This window comes from Salvia splendens, chromosome 14 (genome assembly GCF_004379255.2).
Source record: "Salvia splendens isolate huo1 chromosome 14, SspV2, whole genome shotgun sequence".
In the NCBI taxonomy this organism is placed as follows: Eukaryota; Viridiplantae; Streptophyta; class Magnoliopsida; order Lamiales; family Lamiaceae; genus Salvia; species Salvia splendens.
In genome coordinates, this window is record NC_056045.1 from 9038311 (window position 1) to 9059116 (window position 20806).

The window sequence follows — 20806 nt, forward strand, 5'->3', positions numbered from 1 at the left end:
CGGAGGCCGCGATACCTCGTGTGATTACTCGTCGTCGGACCATCCAACGAGACCATAGCGGAGCGCACCAGCGTCTAATGACGGACTACTTTGTGGAAAACCCCCGTTATCCATCCGAGATTTTTCGTCGGCGATTCAGAATGTCGCAACGACTCTTCAACCATATAGCGACGAATTTGGCGGAGCGGTACCAGTGCTTCACCCTCCGAAGTGATTGCACTGGCCGAATCGGGCTGTCTACTCTTCAAAAGTGCACCGCTGTAATCCGGCAGCTTGCCTACGCCGGACCGGCTGATATGTTCGACGAATACCTACAGATGGGTGAGACGACTATCCTAACGGTGCTCAGGCAGTTTTGTAAGGGGATCCGGGAAATATTTGGTGGGAAGTTCCTACGAAAGCCCACCCCTGATGAGTGCCAGAGACTGCTAGATATGCACGGTGCGGTTCACGGTTTCCCAGGAATGTTAGGAAGCATCGATTGCATGCATTGGGAGTGGAGAAACTGCCCAGTGGCGTGGAAAGGCCAGTTCACTACTGGTTTCTAAGGCAGACATCGCTCGATGATCCTGGAAGTCGTTGCTGACTACCGTTTGCGAATCTGGCATGCGTATTTCGGTGTTGCAGGTTCGAACAACGACATCAATGTTCTTTAGTCATTGCCTCTATTCAATGATGAGTGCCGGGGGGAGGGTCCCGAAATCAACTTCGTAGCCAACGACACGCAGTATAGTAGGGGATACTATTTGGCAGATGGGATATATCCTCGGTGGCCCGTATTCGTCAAGACAGTTCGCTAACCGGTTGGACCGAAGAAACAATATTTTGGGCGAAAATTACTAGTTTAATCGACCAAATAATCTGTCCTGATTATAAGTACTCCATAAAACGACCCTTATGTATATGGACTGTGGAGTATTAACTTGCAACTCTAGTCTCTAGATGGTAGCCTAAAAGCTAATCTATTGTTTGAGTTTGAGTAGAGTCATATACACAAATCCAAAAATTTTAAAAATAGTTATAAAATATAGCGCTCGTAACAATAATTTGTTGGAATGATATTATCATGAAAGCTACATGTAACCTAATCTTAGGAAGAGCAAAAAAGAAAAACAAGTCTCGTCAATAAAAGTACTACGCCACTCAAGAATTGAATACAAATAGAAAATTTAAATGTACAACGATAATTATTCTACTCCACTAATCTAACATGGTTGGGGCTCTATTTAATATTGAAAATCAATTAAATTAATTAACGAACAATTAGAAAAGCAAAAAATTTGGACCTAGTGGTCACACTACTTTTAGACAGAGCATATGAGAAAATTCAATACTATATATGTCTCTATCAGTATGACTGCCTTGAATTTAAACAATTTTTTAATGACTAGTAATTATGAATTTTAGTAGATTCTTAAAAATGAGTTAATTTTGTAAGACGGTCCCAAGTCCCAATAAACTTTTGGCTCAACTAAATAATGTCGAGACAGTGGTTAAATCATCATATATATATTTAAATTATCACTAACTTTTTTCAAATTATCAATTTTGACCATTAGTTAATTTCTGTCACAACTATTGAAAAATAAAGTACCACTAATTTGTGTTCACCTACTTCCAAATAGTATCCGAAAATTTATCTAGAAATAGATTCGTATAATTAGGTTATTAGAGTGAGCATATTTACTCAAAAATTGGTAGTGTGAAATAAACTGAAGCATATATTGAATGATTGAATTTGAGATGTACATGTCACTTATTACAAAGAGTGTCTCTTTAAAAAATGTTTATGGTTTTTTTATAGGTAAATAGCCAAAAAAAATTATAAAAATTGGTCAAATTTTAGTCTATCCTTTGAGAAATGACTAATTATATCATAACCTCACATTTTTTTTCAATGATCTCATAATCTATAATTTGGGGGGCAAATGAAAAATATCATGCGAAAAAATATTCGATTATTTGAACAACATCATTTAATACATTTAGTCAATTATATCTTTAATTTTTACCTATGTTAGCATTACGTTGATAAACTCAGAAACACGGCATAATGAAATTTTTTGCTATGAGACAATTGAGAAAAATATCAAAGTTATAATATGATTGATTATAGAGCAGAATTTTGACCAAACTTTATAATATTTTTTTAGTAATTTGCCCTTTTTATAATTAAATATTCCATTTGATTTTACATACACTCCACTACTTTATCTTCTTCAATATTTCTCCAAACTAAATTAGTTTTACAATATATTTTGCATTCTAACAAATTTAAATGTTTGGTAGGAGTAATATAGTTTTATATATTTAAACATAGTAATATTATTACTCACTAGGCTAGTCGTTCTGAGAGATAATAAGTCGTTCAACGAGGTAAAAGAAAAATAGTAAACACAAAAGAATAGATGTAAGACTAATGGGTCGCGATACAGTTGGCAGCGCGGAGAATGATACAATTTTCTGCCTTAATCCGTAAATCCAATGAAATGTAATTAATTGGATTCCGCCAAAGTTGTGTCCGCATCTGTTGTCGGATAAAGAAGAAGAATAAGAATAAGAATAAGAATAAGAATGCAAAAGAAATTAAATGTATTTTTATTTTCAGTAAATCCAAATAGATTTTCCCAATGAAATTATGAAAATTTTGATTGATGTATGAAAAGATAAATATAAATATATAAAAACAGGAGAGAGATAGAGAGGAGAGAGAGAGAGATGAAGGAAGAAGAGCCTCATCCATTGTTGAAGGGAGGAATCAAGAAGAACTACAACCATGGCTTCTCACCATCTCAAATCCAATCACTGGCTGCCATTTGTCAGGCCCTCATTCCTCCTCTCGCTGATGATGCCAATTTTCCGGACTTAACAAACCCTCTCCTCATCTCTAATCAGGTAAACTCTTTTCCCTTTGTTTACTACTTGGATATTTATTTCTACGAAATCTCAGCCTATCATTTGTTTATGTAACATTAATTGATTCAATTTCAATGTGGGGCTGCGTTGACTGTATTCCGAATTCTAGAATCCAAAAAGCCAATTTTTATGTTATGTGATTTGAAAAAAAAAGCAACAAATTTTGGTATAAGTGTGTGAAAAAGGGTAGATATTGTACATGTGGGAATCTATGTGGTGTTGCCTAGATTCCAGAATCTTGGTTGATCTAAGCCATCGATGAGATCAGTTAGAGCTATTAAAGTAGTTGTATTCAATTTACTATTCAAAGGTAGTTGGCTTCTAGTTTGTGAGTTACATAAAGAATTGTAATTTTGAGCAACTTTGATGGAGATGCAATATTAAATAGTAACTAGTACTAGAATCTTCAGTGACATGGAATTTTTTAAAATTCCCAAATTTTTTCTGTTTTGAGTTTTGAAAAATTGCAATTTGAAATAGGTGGCTGAGCTAATGGTGAAGAGGGGCCTGCCTAAAGGATTGTTGATTGTGAGTTTAGTGTTGAAGTGTTTATCAAGCAGAGTGGGAACACTCTTGCTGTGTGGTTGGGTTTGTTTGGATTGGAAGTTTCCATTTGTGCACAGTTTTTCCGAGTTGTCGTTGAAGAAGAGAGAAGCCATCCTTCAGAGATGGTCGGCTGAGACTCTTGTGCTGCCGCTCAGGATAGCTTTCGTCTTGCTAAAGATCATCACGCTCTTCGTCTTCTTCTCGTTGGTAAACGATCTTTCTGCTTGCTCTCTCCGTCTCTGCTGTTTTTCGGGTCGTTATAGTGTATGTTTTCATCGAGAGCATTGATATTCTTTCTATGTTGTGCTGCAGACTGATGAAAATTCGAACAATCCTGCTTGGAAAGCAATTGGATACGAGGTAGAGGCTGTTGAGAGACGGATAAAACACAAAAAGGGAAGACCACTTGCTGAGGGGATTATCGACACTGTGAATTTAGATGAGAGGTCACTGAAGGAATCCCTTATCCAGAAAGGCATAGATGTCGTGGATGACCTAGAAGATAACTTGTTTACGATAAAATGTGATGTGGTGATTGTTGGATCGGGTAGTGGGGGAGGTGTTGCTGCAGCGGTACTTGCCAAGTCGGGTCAGAAAGTCGTTGTCCTTGAGAAAGGTCACTACTTTGTACCAGAAGATTATTCAGGCCTCGAAGGGCCTTCGTTGTCTGAGTTGTACGAATCTGGTGGAATGCTAACTACTGAAGATGGGAAAATACTGGTCATGGCGGGAACAATGGTTGGTGGTGGTTCGTCTATAAATTGGTGTGCTTGCATCAGAACTCCTGATGATATACTCAAAGAATGGTCAGAAGAAAACAAGATTCCTCTCTTTAACAGCCACGAATATCGATCTGCAATGGATCGTGTGTGTGAGAGGATCGGTGTGACAAAATCTTGCACAGAAGAAGGGTTTCAAAATCAAGTGCTGAGGACGGGTTGTGAGGATCTCGGCCTAAAAGTCGAGCCCGTGCCAAGAAACTCTTCAGTGGATCATTACTGTGGTTCTTGCTGCTATGGCTGCAGACGAGGGGATAAAAAGGGAACTGAATCGACGTGGCTCGTTGATGCTGTCGACAACGGGGCAGTGATCCTAACCGGATGCAAAGCAGACACGTTCGTGCTGGTGAGGGACAGTATCGAGAAATCTAGGAAGAGATGCATTGGAGTCATAGCAACTGCTGAAAACAAGAACATCGGGAGGAAGCTTCGTATTGAGGCACGGGCTACAGTTTCTGCTTGTGGTTCTCTCCTCACACCGCCGTTGCTGGTAGCTAGCGGGTTGGAGAACAAGAACATTGGTCGGAATCTGCATCTCCACCCTGTCTCCTTCGTGTGGGGATACTTCCCCGAGTCTCAAGTCGAACTCAATGGTAAGAGCTTCGAAGGCGGTATCATCACCTCCATCCATAAGGTACGAGACGAAGAAGAGTCAAGCTCCCGAGCCATAGTGGAAGCTGCATCACTCGGACCTGCTTCGTTCGCCTCGTTGCTCCCTTGGGTTTCGAGGCATGACATGAAAGAGAGGATGACAAGATACGCCCGAACTGCTGTTCTGTTTGCACTGCCTAGAGACGTAGGCTCGGGTAGTGTGATCAAACAAGGGCATATAAGATACAGGTTCAGCGAAATCGACAAAGAGAACCTCAAAACCGGGCTGAGGCGAGCTCTGAGAATCCTGATTGCTGCTGGGGCTGCTGAAGTGGGCACATTCAGAAGCGATGGGCAGAAAATGAGATGCAAAGACGAGGAGGGCGTGGAGGAGTTTCTGGACTCGGTGACAGCACCGGGAGGGCCTATGTCAAGGTCACAGCAGTGGACAGTGTACTGCTCGGCGCATCAGATGAGCAGCTGCCGGATGGGAGGGAAGGAGGAGGACGGAGCAGTGGACGAAAACGGGGAGTGCTGGGAGGCAAAGGGACTATTTGTGTGTGATGGAAGTGTGTTGCCAACTGCAGTTGGTGTGAATCCAATGATCACCATTCAATCTACTGCTTACTGCATTGCTTCAAGATTAGCACATTCCCTCAATCTAAGCTCTGATTAATTTTATTAGTTGCTTCTCACAATTTGTATGCATGATTCTTTGATGAAATGGGCTCAATAAGGGGATTTGTGAGGTGAAATCAGTGTGCATCAGCTTCTTTTGTTGCATATATCAATAATTTAAATGTTACATGTTTATTTGATTTACATTTTATGGAAAAGAGGGAATATACAAGTCTAGACTATATGCTGTAGGAAGGAAAAATAATCAAGTTCTAGCTAGTATTTTTTTTTGTGAAGATACCAATATACTCTAAAGAAAAAGAAACATACAGTATATATTAAGAAAAGGAAACCTAAACTAAAAAAGAGGGACTCTGACAAAATCTTCTCGTCGTGAATTGCAACAAAGAGAATATTTCAAAAGAAAATTATGAGTTCCCATTGTAGAAATTTTATTCCTAGTAGAATGTATGTATACAATTGGAATAATATTCTATATAATATTTTTATATGCTACATGCATGCTTCTTTATAAGGGTGGAGAAAAATACCGATATACCGTATTGAAATAATACTGAAAATATCAATTTTTCGGTATACCGCAATTTTTGGCATATACGGAATAATACTGTATCGCAATCTTTCGGTACGGTAACGGTATCAATTTTCCTATACTGCAGTATACCATGGTACACCGAATATTCTGTATATACCGTAGGATTGAGTATATCAGTGCGTACCGAAAAATTGGTATATGTTGAAATATAATATTATATTATATTATATTTATATATAAAATAAAATTAAAAAGAAAAAAATCTTCGAAAATCATACTTTTAAATATTTTGGGTATAAAATAGATTTTTGTTGCATTACGGCATTTCGGTATAGCGTAAAAGTGTGGTATACCACAATAATGGTAAGGTAATGGTATCAAAAATTAAGCAATCCGATATGCCGAAAATTCGATATGGTATCAGTATGATATTTTGTCACGCTGCAGTTCTCGGTACGGTATACCATACTGACCTACCCCTAATTTTTATTTGCTTTTGCTTTTGGTGTTGCTACGGAATATTATCCCTATTTACGTGTACATTGCACCAGTTTGTGCACCAATCTTTGTTGTTGCTAAAGGAGACCTCGCCGTTCATATACCTACTCATGATAATGTAGAACAAGTACATTGGTTTACAATTAATTTGAATTAGTTGTATGCTGATTAATGTTATTATATAATTATATAATTCAATTTCACATCCGTCAGCTCAGAATCATTCGGCTAATATTGACACAAACGACATAGGTTAATTCTATTTTCATTATGTTTTAATTATCTTAATTTAGCTTCACTTAAGTTGTATGAATGATTAAATTATTTTTTTACCAATTATTTTTCTCGTGAATTAATCTAATAGCATAGCAGTAATATAATTTAAGTTGTGTATTAATGTTTTGAACGTAAAATGTATAATTTCCTCGTAGGATTCCTAATTGAGATAATAACTATTAGTTGTGATTTATTTTACTACTCTCTCCATTCCAAAGAAGATGACACACTTAGGCACGAGATAGGAGATGTTGTTTTGTGTGTTAAGTGGTGAGAGGAAATAGTATAATTTTATAACTGATGTGAGAGGAAACTTTTTCCAAAAGAGGAAATGTGACATCTTTTGTCGGATAAACTAAAAAGGAAAGTGTGACATTTACTATGGGACGGAGAGAGTATTATTTAATTGTATTTTCATGCTTCAATTATTGTTATACCCATCTATCTACTTTATTTTAATAGATAATCGATTGAGACTCTATTTTAGCCCAAACACAAAAAAAAGACATGCAATACCATTTCTTTTGGCAGTAGATTCTGTTTTTGTTATGGATTACTACAAAATTGTGAAGATTTTGTGAATATTTCTTTTTTTACATGTCTTCAGCCCACATTGGTATTGTTTAACTTCAGTTTATATATGTTCATGATTACATTGCAGGTTCTGATGATATCCGTATTTTCTGCCTCCAAATGTTAATCCTACTGATATATTGGTTTATATTTTATTGTTGTATTGTGTATATTTTAAATCAGATGTCGTTTAAGTCAAGCGATTTTGTGAGGGTTTCATGGATTGTATCCATTTTTATTTGACAACGTATTTTCTTCTCTATGTTTGTTATTTGTTGCACAACTTATGTTATAATATTGTTGTCTTTTGACATCACTACACCTTGTTTAGGATCTTCCGTATGAGGATATTGGTGTAGGCACTCATGATAAGTGTTTTCTATATGGACAATATAGACATATTAATAAGGGCATTAGACCTATAGTTGGTGCATGTAAATACTGTTATATATACAAGCATTATTGTTATATTTTAGAATTGTCTACTTTATTCTTTTGTACCTTATATAAGTAGATAATTCTACTACAAATTACCTAGATATTCTACTACATAATTCTAGAGCATTTGCTACTACATAGCATCTAGATTTAGATAATATGCAGATATTTCTGCAATATATAAAAACTATTTATTTCATTTTATTCCAACAAAGATTATAATATTCGGGTACAACATGTCTACCATGTCAAATGAGCTCAAACTGTAGTTTGTCTATCCAATGTTTTAGTTTGTCCTTTGATCTAGGGAAGTAAAATTGTTATGAGGATTGGGGCAAAACTGTACAATCAGTAAAGCTCGGTGATTGATTGCAGCTCGGTGTTAGCCGAGCTTAATCGTGCTCGGTGATTAGCCGAACTTGCTGGTGCTCGGCATTAGCCGAACTTAGTCGAGTTCGGTGTTGACCGTTGTTATTAACTGATGCATAGACAAACGTGAGCCGTCGGATGCGATTAGTTAGTTAGCTTAAATGACAGCCGTTGGATTTGTTTTGGTTGTTAGATTAGTGTTAGTCAAATAGAGTGCATAACCGAGCTGTGCAAGCAGAGTGAGAGAGAAAGATTTTTCATCCAATCAGTTTGTAATCTTCCACAGAAATTGAATAAAAGATTCCTCATCGTTTTCTCATTGAGTTCTTGGTTTTCCTTCGTTAAACTCATTTCAATCAATTGTGTGTGTTGTCGATCTTGCTATTCGTTCTATTGTTGATCTTGACTGTGTTCGAGATTTGATCGCGTTACATCAGAGTTCACAAATTGGCGCCGTCTGTGGGAACGGAAGAAGACGACACATTCGACAATGTCTACTGCGAAATTTGATGTTGAGCGTTTTACTGGCGAAAATGATTTTGGCCTTTGGAGATTGAAGATGAGAGCTGTTTTGATGCAGCAAGGGGTCTGGGATTATGTGAAATCCAAGACGGATAAGAAGGGAACGCAGGAAGCTGATGCGGCGAAAGCACAAGAAATGGAATACAAGGCTTATAGCTCCATCGTCTTGTGCCTGAGTGACAGGGTACTCAGGGAAGTCCAAAAGGAGGATGATGCCGCAGGGGTGTGGGAGAAATTGGAGAAGATTTATATGGAGAAGTCGATTTCGAACAGATTACACCTTAAGCAAAGGCTGTTCAATTTCAGATTCTCTGACTCCAAGAATCTTGGGGGTCAACTTGAAGAATTCAGAAAGTGTATAGACGATCTTGAAAGTGTGGATGATGCCATGAAGGATGAGGACAAGGCTTTGATGTTATTGAATGCTCTGCCTCCAAGCTTTGAGCAGTTTAAGGACTCAATACTACTGGGGAGAGATTCGAAGGTAACTTTGGAAGAGGTATCCTCTGCTTTAAAATTGAAGGGAACGCAGAAATCAAACGATAAACCTATTGATCAGGCTGCTGAGAGTCTGAGTGTTAGGGTAGCATCAAAGAAGCCTTTTAAATTCAAGAAACCCTCATCTCAGAAATGGAAGCCTCCAACCACAAAGGGTGCAGATCAGAAAGAGACCAGGAGCTGTTTCTGGTGTAAGAAACCAAACCATATCAAACAAAACTGTTTTGCTTGGAAAAAGAAGCAAGCTGAGAATGACAGAGAGGAGGGTACAGCTGCTATCACTGAAGAAATTGAAGAAGCAAGAGCCCTAAATGTGGTTAAAAGCAGCCCAATTTCCAAGGTATGGATCATGGACTCTGGGTGCAGTTTCCATATGTCATCAAATATTGAATGGTTCTGGAATATGAGAGAGTCAGATGGCTCGGTTTTACTAGGAGATGATCATGTATGCGAAGTCAAGGGTGTGGGGGATATATGTTTGAGATTGGATGATGGATGTTTAAGAACACTAACAGATGTTAGATATATTCCATCTATCAAGAGAAACCTGATCTCCTTGGGCCTTCTTGAAAGGAAAGGCTATAGGTTGACTCTATATGGTGGAGAGATGCTTGTGACAAAGAATGGCCAGATGATTATGAAAGCTATCAGAAACAATGTTCTTTACTACCTGAAGGCTGAAGCAATTAATGGATCAGTTCACTCAACTCAAGAATCCATCAATTGGCATGCAAGGCTAGGCCACATTGGAGAAACTGGAATAAGACAGCTTTTAAAACAAGGTGTGATTAAGATGCCTAAGTCTGAGACACCAGTGGATATAGGATCATGTGAAGAGTGCATCCTAGGCAAAAGTAAAAAGCAGCCATATGGAGAGGGAAAACATATATCAAAGGAGCCTCTCCAATATGTTCACAGTGACATTTGGGGCCATGCACCAATAAACAGCATTGGAGGAGGTAGATATTTTCTATCATTTGTTGATGACTTCTCAAGAAAGATATGGATAGTGATTATGAAAGAAAAATCAGAAACTTTTCAGAAATTTCAGCAATGGTGCACAGAGGTTGAACTGGAAAAGGAAAGGCCACTGAAATGCCTAAGAACTGACAATGGTTTAGAGTTCTTGTCCCATGAATTTGATGAGTTCTGCAAAAACAAAGGGATTAAGAGGCATAGAACAGTCCCTCACAACCCACAACAAAATGGAGTTGCTGAGAGGGCAAATAGAACTATCCTAGAGAAGGTAAGGTGTATGCTGATAGCTTCTGGTATGTCAAAGCCATTTTGGGCAGAAGCAGCTTCAACTGCCGTTGTTTTGATCAACAAGTCTCCATCAGCTGCTATAGAGAGTGAAACCCCGGATAGCAGATGGTATGGCAGTGCTGGGGATTACTCAAGGCTAAGGCCATTCGGGTGTAGAGCTTATGCTCATATAAAGCAGGACAAATTGGAGCCTAGGGCTCTCAGATGTGTCATGATCGGTTATCAGAAGGGAGTCAGGGGCTATAGGTTATGGTGTTGTGAGGAAGGGAACAAGAAAGTGGTGGTTAGTAGAGATGTAATCTTCAAAGAATCTGAAATGCCTTTCCTCAACAGAGATACTCAGAGAACTCATTTTGAGGTGGAGAACCTGAGAAAACCTACAGATGCAACTCAGACTCATCCAAGTCCTACATGTGAAGCCACTGGTGGTGGAACTACTGAAAGCCAAACTGAAGTCAGAACTCCGGAAAGAGTAATTGCAAGAGACAGAGCAAGAAGGAATATCAAGCTCCCTACCAGATTTAATGATTATGATATGATGCATTATGCTCTAGCAGTGGCTGAGGAGATGGATTATCATGAACCTTCCACCTATAAAGAAGCATTGAGGAGTCCAGAAAAGGATCAATGGTTGCTGGCTATGCAGGAAGAAATTGATAGCTTGTACAAAAATCACACATGGATATTGGTATTGAGACCTACTGACCAGAAAACAGTGGGTTGTAAGTGGATTTACAAGAAGAAAGTTGAAGCTTTCAACGACAACCAAATCAGATTCAAAGCTAGATTGGTGGCTAAGGGATTCACACAGAAAGAAGGGGTGGACTACAATGAGATTTTTTCACCTGTGGTTAAGCACAGTTCCATCAGAATTTTGCTGGCAATTGTTGCACAAAGAGATTGGGAATTAGAGCAACTTGATGTTAAAACAGTCTTTCTTCATGGAGAGCTTGAAGAAAAGATCTACATGGAACAACCACCTGGCTTCGTTCAACCAGGGGATGAGGGAAAGGTCTGTCTACTGAAGAGAAGCTTATATGGGCTGAAACAAAGTTCAAGGCAGTGGTATCTTAGATTTAATGAGTTCATGCAGAAGATTGGGTTTGAGAAATCTTTGTATGATCACTGTGTATTCATCAAGAGAAGAGATGGAGTTGTTGTGGCATATCTACTATTGTATGTAGATGATATGTTGATTTCTGCTAAGCATAAGGAAGAGGTGGAGCTAGTAAAATCTGATCTGAAATCTGAGTTTGAAATGAAAGATCTTGGCAATGCTAAGAAGATTCTTGGGATGGAAATTATCAGAGATAGACATCACAAGAAGATATGGCTGACTCAGAGGGATTATATCAGTAATGTGATCAAGAAATTTCAGATGGATCAAAGTAAACCAGTGAGCATACCACTGAGTTCTCAGTTCAAACTCAGTATGAATCAAAGCCCCAAAGATGATGATCAAAGAAGAGAAATGGACAAGATCCCATATGCGAACATAGTGGGAAGCATCATGTACACCATGGTGTGTACAAGGCCAGATATCAGCCAAGCAATAAGTGTTGTAAGCAGGTACATGGCTGATCCAGGTCTGGAACACTGGCATGCTTTGAAGTGGATGTTGAGGTACCTCAGTGGTACTCATGATTATGGAATTCTATTTGATGGAAGTAAGAAGGTTGAAAAGCAGCCTCTATTGGGATATTGTGATTCTGATTTTGCAACTAATATAGATACAAGGAAGTCCCAATCGGGTTATGTATTCTGCATGTATGGTGCTGCAGTGAGTTGGAAATCCAGTTTGCAGTCTGTGGTGGCACTCTCAACGACAGAAGCTGAGTACATTTCCATGGCTGAGGCTGTGAAGGAGAGCATGTGGCTGAAAGGAATCTGCTCTGACTTTGGAGTTGATCAAGAAGCTGTGACATTGCTGTGTGACTCAAATAGTGCCATATGTTTATCGAAGCACCAGACATTCCATGAGAGGAGTAAGCATGTGGATGTCAAACTACATTTTGTGAGGGATGAAGTTGAAAAGGGCTCGGTGAAGATTGAAAAGGTGGCTACTGAGCACAATGCAGCTGATATGCTAACAAAGGTGTTACCAGGACTTAAGTTGAAGTATTGCATGGATTTGGTGAATCTGATTCAGCTGGAGTGATTGTGGAAGATGGATATGCTCTGTGGATTGTCCAGTTGTGTCCCAAGGTGGAGATTTGTTATGAGGATTGGGGCAAAACTGCACAATCAGTAAAGCTCGGTGATTGATTGCAGCTCGGTGTTAGCCGAGCTTAATCGTGCTCGGTGATTAGCCGAACTTGCTGGTGCTCGGCATTAGCCGAACTTAGTCGAGTTCGGTGTTGACCGTTGTTATTAACTGATGCATAGACAAACGTGAGCCGTCGGATGCGATTAGTTAGTTAGCTTAAATGACAGCCGTTGGATTTGTTTTGGTTGTTAGATTAGTGTTAGTCAAATAGAGTGCATAACCGAGCTGTGCAAGCAGAGTGAGAGAGAAAGATTTTTCATCCAATCAGTTTGTAATCTTCCACAGAAATTGAATAAAAGATTCCTCATCGTTTTCTCATTGAGTTCTTGGTTTTCCTTCGTTAAACTCATTTCAATCAATTGTGTGTGTTGTCGATCTTGCTATTCGTTCTATTGTTGATCTTGACTGTGTTCGAGATTTGATCGCGTTACATCAGAGTTCACAAAAATAATTTAATCAAAAGCAAAATAAGAATTTAGATCACATTGTCCACAACAATGATCTAAACAAAACGTAACACCCCAGTCTTTTTTCTATCTCTTTTAATCGTTCTGAAAAAGGAGGTCGAATTTATGAGCTTTTTTTTTCTTAGTTCCCTACGCGTAGTTTAAGGAGTATTGGACGTTTATGGTCGATGGAGAAATGTATATATGGGCCTACCTTATATGGAGAAATGTATATATGGAGAAATTTGGTATATGTTGAAATATAATATTATATTATATTATATTTATATATAAAATAAAATTAAAAAGAAAAAAATCTTCGAAAATCATACTTTTAAATATTTTGGGTATAAAATAGATTTTTGTTGCATTACGGCATTTCGGTATAGCCTAAAAGTGTGGTATACCACAATAATGGTAAGGTAATGGTATCAAAAATTAAGCAATCCTATATGCCGAAAATTCGATATGGTATCAGTATGATATTTTGTCACGCCGCAGTTCTCGGTACGGTATACCATACTGACCTACCACTAATTTTTATTTGGTTTTGCTTTTGGTGTTGCTACGGAATATTATCCCTATTTACGTGTACATTGCACCAGTTTGTGCACCAATCTTTGTTGTGCTAAAGGAGACCTCGCCGTTCATATACCTACTCATGATAATGTAGAACAAGTACATTGCTGTACAATTAATTTGAATTAGTTGTATGCTGATTAATGTTATTATATAATTATATAATTCAATTTCACATCCGTCAGCTCAGAATCATTCGGCTAATATTGACACAAACGACCTAGGTTAATTCTATTTTCATTATGTTTTATTTATCTTAATTTAGCTTCACTTAAGTTGTATGAATGATTAAATTATTTTATTACCAATTATTTTTCTCGTGAATTAATCTAATAGCATAGCAGTAATATAATTTAAGTTGTGTATTAATGTTTTGAACGTAAAATGTATAATTTCCTCGTAGGATTCCTAATTGAGATTATAACTATTAGTTGTGATTTATTTTACTACTCTCTCCATTCCAAAGAAGATGACACACTTGGGCACGAGATAGGAGATGTTGTTTTGTATGTTAAGTGGTGAGAGGAAATAGTATAATTTTATAACTGATGTGAGAGGAAACTTTTTCCAAAAGAGGAAATGTGACATCTTTTGTCGGATAAACTAAAAAGGAAAGTGTGACATCTACTATGGGACGGAGAGAGTATTATTTAATTGTATTTTCATGCTTCAATTATTGTTATACCCATCTATCTACTTTGTTTTCATAGATAATCGATTGAGACTCTATTTTAGCCCAAACACAAAAAAAAGACATGCAATACCATTTCTTTTGGCAGTAGATTCTGTTTTTGTTATGGATTACTACAAAATTGTGAAGATTTTGTGAATATTTCTTTTTTTACATGTCTTCAGCCCACATTGGTATTGTTTAACTTCAGTTTATATATGTTCATGATTACATTGCAGGTTCTGATGATATCCGTATTTTTTGCCTCCAAATGTTAATCCTACTGATATATTGGTTTATATTTTATTGTTGTATTGTGTATATTTTAAATCAGATGTAGTTTAAGTCAAGCGATTTTGTGAGGGTTTCATGGATTGTATCCATTTTTATTTGACAGCGTATTTTCTTCTCTATGTTTGTTATTTGTTGCACAACTTATGTTATAATATTGTTGTCTTTTGATAACACTACACCTTGTTTAGGATCTTCCGTATGAGGATATTGGTGTAGGCACTCATGATAAGTGTTTTCTATATGGACAATATAGACATATTAATGAGGGCATTAGACCTATAGTTGGTGCATGTAAATACTGTTATATATACAAGCATTACTGTTATATTTTAGAATTGTCTACTTTATTCTTTTGTACCTTATATAAGTAGATAATTCTACTACAAATTACCTAGATATTCTACTACATAATTCTAGAGCATTTGCTACTACATAGCATCTAGATTTAGATAATATGCAGATATTTCTGCAATATATAAAAACTATTTATTTCATTTTATTCCAACAAAGATTATAATATTCGGGTACAACATGTCTACCACGTCAAATGAGCTCAAACTGTAGTTTGTCTATCCATTGTTTTAGTTTGTCCTTTGATCCAGGGAAGTAAAATAATTTAATCAAAAGCAAAATAAGAATTTAGATCACATTGTCCACAACAACGATCTAAACAAAACGTAACACCCCAGTCTTTTTTCTATCTCTTTTAATCGTTCTAAAAAGGAGGTCGAATTTATGAGCCAATTTTTTTCTTAGTTCCCTACGCGTAGTTTAAGGAGTATTGGACGTTTATGGTCGATGGAGAAATGTATATATGGGCCTACCTTATATATATAATAAAATTCAATGATTTTAATTAATAATTTGGGCGTAAGTAATTTAAATAAATTACAATATAATTGGGCTTCTATCTTGTAAATTAAAATACAATTTTCTTTGAGCCCAATCATCCCCTTCAATATTCTTTAAAGCTTTTACACCTGCAATAATTCCACAATTCAATTGTCAATAAACCCAATTGATTCATTCAATTAATTGGCACTTAATTGATTTTCAATAACCATCCCAACGGTTTCTCTCTTCCACTACCTGCAATTCATCTCAGAAAGAAACTTCACGTGATTATACACGGTGCATACAAAGCAGCTCATTCTCCAAATGTGTTTCACCACTCACTCTTCTACCTGAAATTGATTGTGACCAATTCAATTGCAATTAACACCATTTAATCACAATCAATCCCCACCAATACACGGTTTATACACATGTGAGCTTCTCTTCCATAATCTACTTCACCAATTCACAGTTCCACCAACTTCAAACAATTTCACAAAAGATGCGAGAGAAAGTAGAGGGTATGAAGCTTGGCTTCTGCTTCGGTGAATCGGAGGGCAACGAGGCTTGTTGAAGATAGCAAGACACTTGTGATGAAGAAAGGCTCGCATATGTAGGAGAATGAAGGAAAGCTCGTGTGCATGGAAGTGAAGCAGAGTTCGCGCATGCATGGAATAATATCCGCATCCAGCTGGAACACAGCTGGCGTCCACTCATCGCTTAGTCAGCAGTGAGTCGGCAATATGTTAGTTAAATGTTAGTTGATAGTTGGTTAAGAAGTTAGTTAGCTTAGTCTATAAATAGCTCGGCTTCTTCACTCTGTAAACACAATTTTTGTGTGATGAATAAAGATCCAATTCCTTGGTTATCCAACTGGTTTTAGGGGATATAAGCTTCTAAATCTAGACACTATGCAAGAGATTATTACAAGGCATGTAGTCTTCCATGAAAATATTTTCCCTCTAGCTCATCTTCCATCTTCACACTTTCCTGAGCCCCCTCTGAAACCTATCAGTCCCTCCCCTCCCTCCATTACTACTGACATATCTCCATCCTCATCCTCCTCTCCAGACCCTATCACTCACTCACAACATAATTCCTCTGCTCCTATTGTCACAAAATCTGGCAGACAAACAAAATCCCCATCTCACTTAACAGATTACATCTGTAATTCTGTTACTTCTTCCTCCATCTTCCCCATCTCAGCTCACTTCAATTTGTCCAAACTTTCTCCTGAATATCTCAAATACATCATCATGTCTGCTATATATGAGCCTCACACATATACACAAGCCTCTGAATTAAAAGAGTGGCAGTTGGCAATGCAAGAAGAGTTATCAGTATTGATTAGAAACAATACTTGGTACATCACTGTGCTGCCACCAGGGAAAATCCCTATTGATTGCAAGTGGATTTACAAAGTTAAATATCATGCCGATGCCACTGTGGAGAGATACAAAGCTAGGCTTGTAGCCAAGGGCTTCACCCAACTTGAAGGCATTAATTTTCTAGACACCTTTTCACCAGTTGCTAAACTCACCACTGTGAAAATGATGCTGGCCTTAGCTGCTATTTATGGCTGGTCTCTTAGCCACTTAGATGTCAACAATGCTTTCCTATATGGTGATCTAGAAGAAGAGATTTACATGACTATACCACCGGGCCTTGAGTTTGACAGACTTGCTGTTGAGGGGGCCACTCCTAACTTAACATTAGTCTGTAGATTAAGAAGTCTTTATATGGACTCAAGCAATTTATATGGACTCAAGCAATCCTCTAGGTAGTGGTATCTCAAACTCTCACAGGTTCTAAAAGAGTTTGGATTACAACAATCAACCTCTGATCAGTCATTTTTCTATAAAAATGATGCAGCAGGTTTCTTGGGTATAGTAGTCTGTGGATGACATTTTGCTGGCAACCTCAGATCCACAAATGACTAAGAATTTCAAGGAATTTCTGTCAAATCACTTCAAATTCAAGGATTTGGGAGTGCCAAAATACTTTCTTGGCATTGAGATTGCAAGGAATAAAAAGGGAATTCAGATATCACAGAGGAAATATGATATGGATTTGATCAATGATGCAGGACTTCTAGGCTGCAAACCCTCAACAATACCTATGGATCCAATGAAGAAGTTGCAGTTAGAGTCTGGCCCTCTACTGGAAGATCCATCCAAGTATAGAAGATTGATTGGAAGACTTTTATATATGTGCATCACTAGGCCAAACATTACTTATTCTGTGCACAAATTGAGTTAATACGTGTCAAAACCATGCATAGATCACTGGCATGCAGTTGAGAAAATTCTGAAATATCTGAAAAGAACACCAGGCCATGGACTGTTCTTTTCCAGCAGCAGCAAGCCCATGTTGAGTATATTTTCATATGTGGATTGGGCAGCATGCCCAGATACAAGGAAGTCTATGACTGGATATTGTTTATTCCTTGGTAATTTTCTGGTTTCATGGAAAGCCAAGAAGCAAAATACAATCTCTAGATCATCGGCTGAAGCAGAATATCGAGCCATGGCACAAGCAACTTGTGAAGTTGTGTGGACTAGAACTTTGCTTGAAGAATTTGGAGTAAAGACGGAGAGAGCAGTGTCTCTCTACTGTGATAATCAATCGGCTATCTATATATATGCTCTAATCTAGTTTTTCATGAAAGAACAAAGCATATAGAGATTGATTGTCACACGGTTAGAGAAAAGTTCATGCAAGGCATTGTTAAGCCTTTACATGTCAGGAACAATCTTCAAATTGCATACATTTTCACTAAACCATTGGGAGAAACGGCCTTTCAATCTATACTAGACAAGATGAACTTCAATAGCTTGTATAGTCATCTTGACGGGGCGTGTTGAAGATAGCAAGACACTTGTGATGAAGAAAGGCTCGCATATGTAGGAGAATGAAGGAAAGCTCGTGTGCATGAAAGTGAAGCAGAGTTCGCGCATGCATGGAATAATATTCGCATCCAGCTGGAACACAGCTGGCGTCCACTCATCGCTTAGTCAGCAGTGAGTCAGCAATATGTTAGTTAAATGTTAGTTGATAGTTGGTTAAGAAGTTAGTTAGCTTAGTCTATAAATAACTCGGCATCTTCACTTTGTAAACACAATTTTTGTGTGATCAATAAAGATCCAATTCCTCTAAATTTCATGTTCTATCTCTGGTTTATTAGTTTCTACAAGGTTGAATATCGAGCGAATTTTACCCGTGGTTGACCACGAACCGGCGGCCAGCGACGACGACACTGACTGAGGCGGGTGAGGAGCTGGTTTCGATGCAGCGACTGCAGCAACACGGCGGCGGTGAACTGCCGAACCTGCGATCGGAAACACGGCGGGACAGCCTTTCAACTTGTTCTGACCATGACGGCGAATGCGGTGGAGGCGGGCTGCGTCGGCGAGGTCGCCAAGCAGCCACTGAAGGGAAACTGTGGCGACTCTGAGTCAGAATCGAGAAGGAGGTGACAGCGACCGGGGATGCCGGCCGTGTCAGGTGCTCGTCGGAATAACTCCAAATGAGTGGTGGATGGGCGACACTGAATTGAGAGTAGGGCTCTCAATTTGGGTTTTTTCTTTTTTTGTTCTATACTACGATTATCATTCCTCGAGTGTACTAGGCTTTTTTTAAATTCCGGCTTTGGGAGAGACGCATGACCCTCATGCGTCACCCCTTAATGAAACGCATGACCATGATGCGTCTATGGGTAAGACGCATGAGGGTCATGCGTTTTTCAATTTTTTTTATTTTAATTGAAAGACGCATGAGGGTCATGCGTCTTAGGGTAAAAAGCATGACACTCATGCGTCTCTCCTACAAGCATAAATTCGCTCCGTAGCTTAGTCGTAAGAATTATGTGTTGTCATTGTGGAGACCCGGGTTCGAATCTCAGCTGCCACATTGCAATTTTTTTTATTACTAATACAAAATACTATTTAAAAATTGTAATTAGTAACAATTCAAAACGGTTACTAAATAAATTATTGGAACTTTTAATTAACATAAATATCTTAAATAATTATGTGCTAGAAATTGACATAAAATACTCCTTTTAATTAACTTTTAAATAATTATGTACTAGAAATTAATCAAAAAAATTGTAATTACTAGTACAAAATACTATTTAAAAATTATAATTAGTAACAATTCAAAACGGTTATCAAATAAATTATTGGAACTTTTAATTAACATAAATATGTTAAATAATTATGTACTAGAAATTGACATAAAATACTCCTTTTAATTAACTTTTAAATAAATATGTACTAGAAATTTCCCAAAAAAAATTTCAATGTGGCCGCTGGGATTCGAACCCGGGTCTCCACAATGACAACACATAATTCTTACCACTAAGCTACGGAGCGAATTTATGTTTATAGGAGAGACGCATGAGTGTCATGCGTTTTACCCTAAGACGCATGACCCTCATGCGTCTTTCAATTAAAATTGAAAAATGCAATGACCCTCATGCGTCTTACCCATAGACGCATCACGGTCATGCGTTTCATTAACGGGTGACGCATGAGGGTCATGCGTCTCTCCCAAAGCCGGAATTTAAAAAAAGCCTAGTACACTCGAGGAATGGTAATCGTAGTCTAGAACAAAAAAAGAAAAAACCCAGAGTGAGAGAGGTAATACGGTAATACCGTGAGGAAGGGGTTCTCAATACCGGGGTTCTAAAAGTCGTATTAAAGTTTGGCTTTAGGTAACAAATTAGTTAGGGTTCTCAATTTGGGGAACCTATTTTCAAGAAAATAATTACTCTATCATTTAATTAAACATGAAATATCTTTTATTCTATGTATTATTGATTCAGATTTTATTGCATAAATAACTTCAATTTTTCATATTTTTTGTTATTTCTCAATGAATTCTCTATATGATATATTGTTTCAAATAATGAAAAAACTTTAATCACATCTAAACTATCAGAACTTATTAGAAAATCAAATAAGAAGTTGACGACGGAAATATGACAGAATTAATTAATCAGTGAAATTAGGGATTGTCAAAAATGCCCTTCAAGCCATTTGGATATTTTCATCTTAAAAGCGGCTAAAAACACTGCATTCATGATTATTACTCATGATTATTATTCATGATTATATTAAAGGTTATGGTTGAATTTTTTTTATTAGGAATATGTGGTGTCACAAACCCAAAAGATTAGAGAATAATGAAGCACTCCACTCAAACATTATCAATGCTCGAACTATGTAGTGTATGTGATATAATGAGGGTAGACAACTGGGGTGACTGATA

General features: G+C 37.6%; 1 protein-coding gene across 1 annotated transcript; it reads left to right on the forward strand.

Annotated features, from left to right (window-relative positions):
- Nucleotides 1-2680: 2680 nt before the first annotated feature.
- LOC121766005 (long-chain-alcohol oxidase FAO2-like) lies at nucleotides 2681-5654 on the forward strand. The gene is made up of 3 exons (XM_042162330.1): nucleotides 2681-2895; nucleotides 3397-3669; nucleotides 3775-5654. Exons 1-3 carry the CDS (start codon nucleotides 2719-2721, stop codon nucleotides 5506-5508), a joined length of 2184 nt encoding a protein of 727 aa, XP_042018264.1. The 5' UTR covers nucleotides 2681-2718; the 3' UTR covers nucleotides 5509-5654.
- The last annotated feature ends 15152 nt before the right edge of the window (nucleotides 5655-20806 follow it).

Excerpts from the sequence above, each read along its gene's own strand:
- LOC121766005 (XM_042162330.1), top strand. The coding sequence starts at position 2,719 with ATGAAGGAAGAAGAGCCTCATCCATTGTTGAAGGGAGGAATCAAGAAG. Across the intron at positions 2,896-3,396 it reads CTCTCCTCATCTCTAATCAG|GTGGCTGAGCTAATGGTGAA; the intron begins GTAAACTCTTTT and ends AATTTGAAATAG. Across the intron at positions 3,670-3,774 it reads TCTTCGTCTTCTTCTCGTTG|ACTGATGAAAATTCGAACAA; the intron begins GTAAACGATCTT and ends GTTGTGCTGCAG.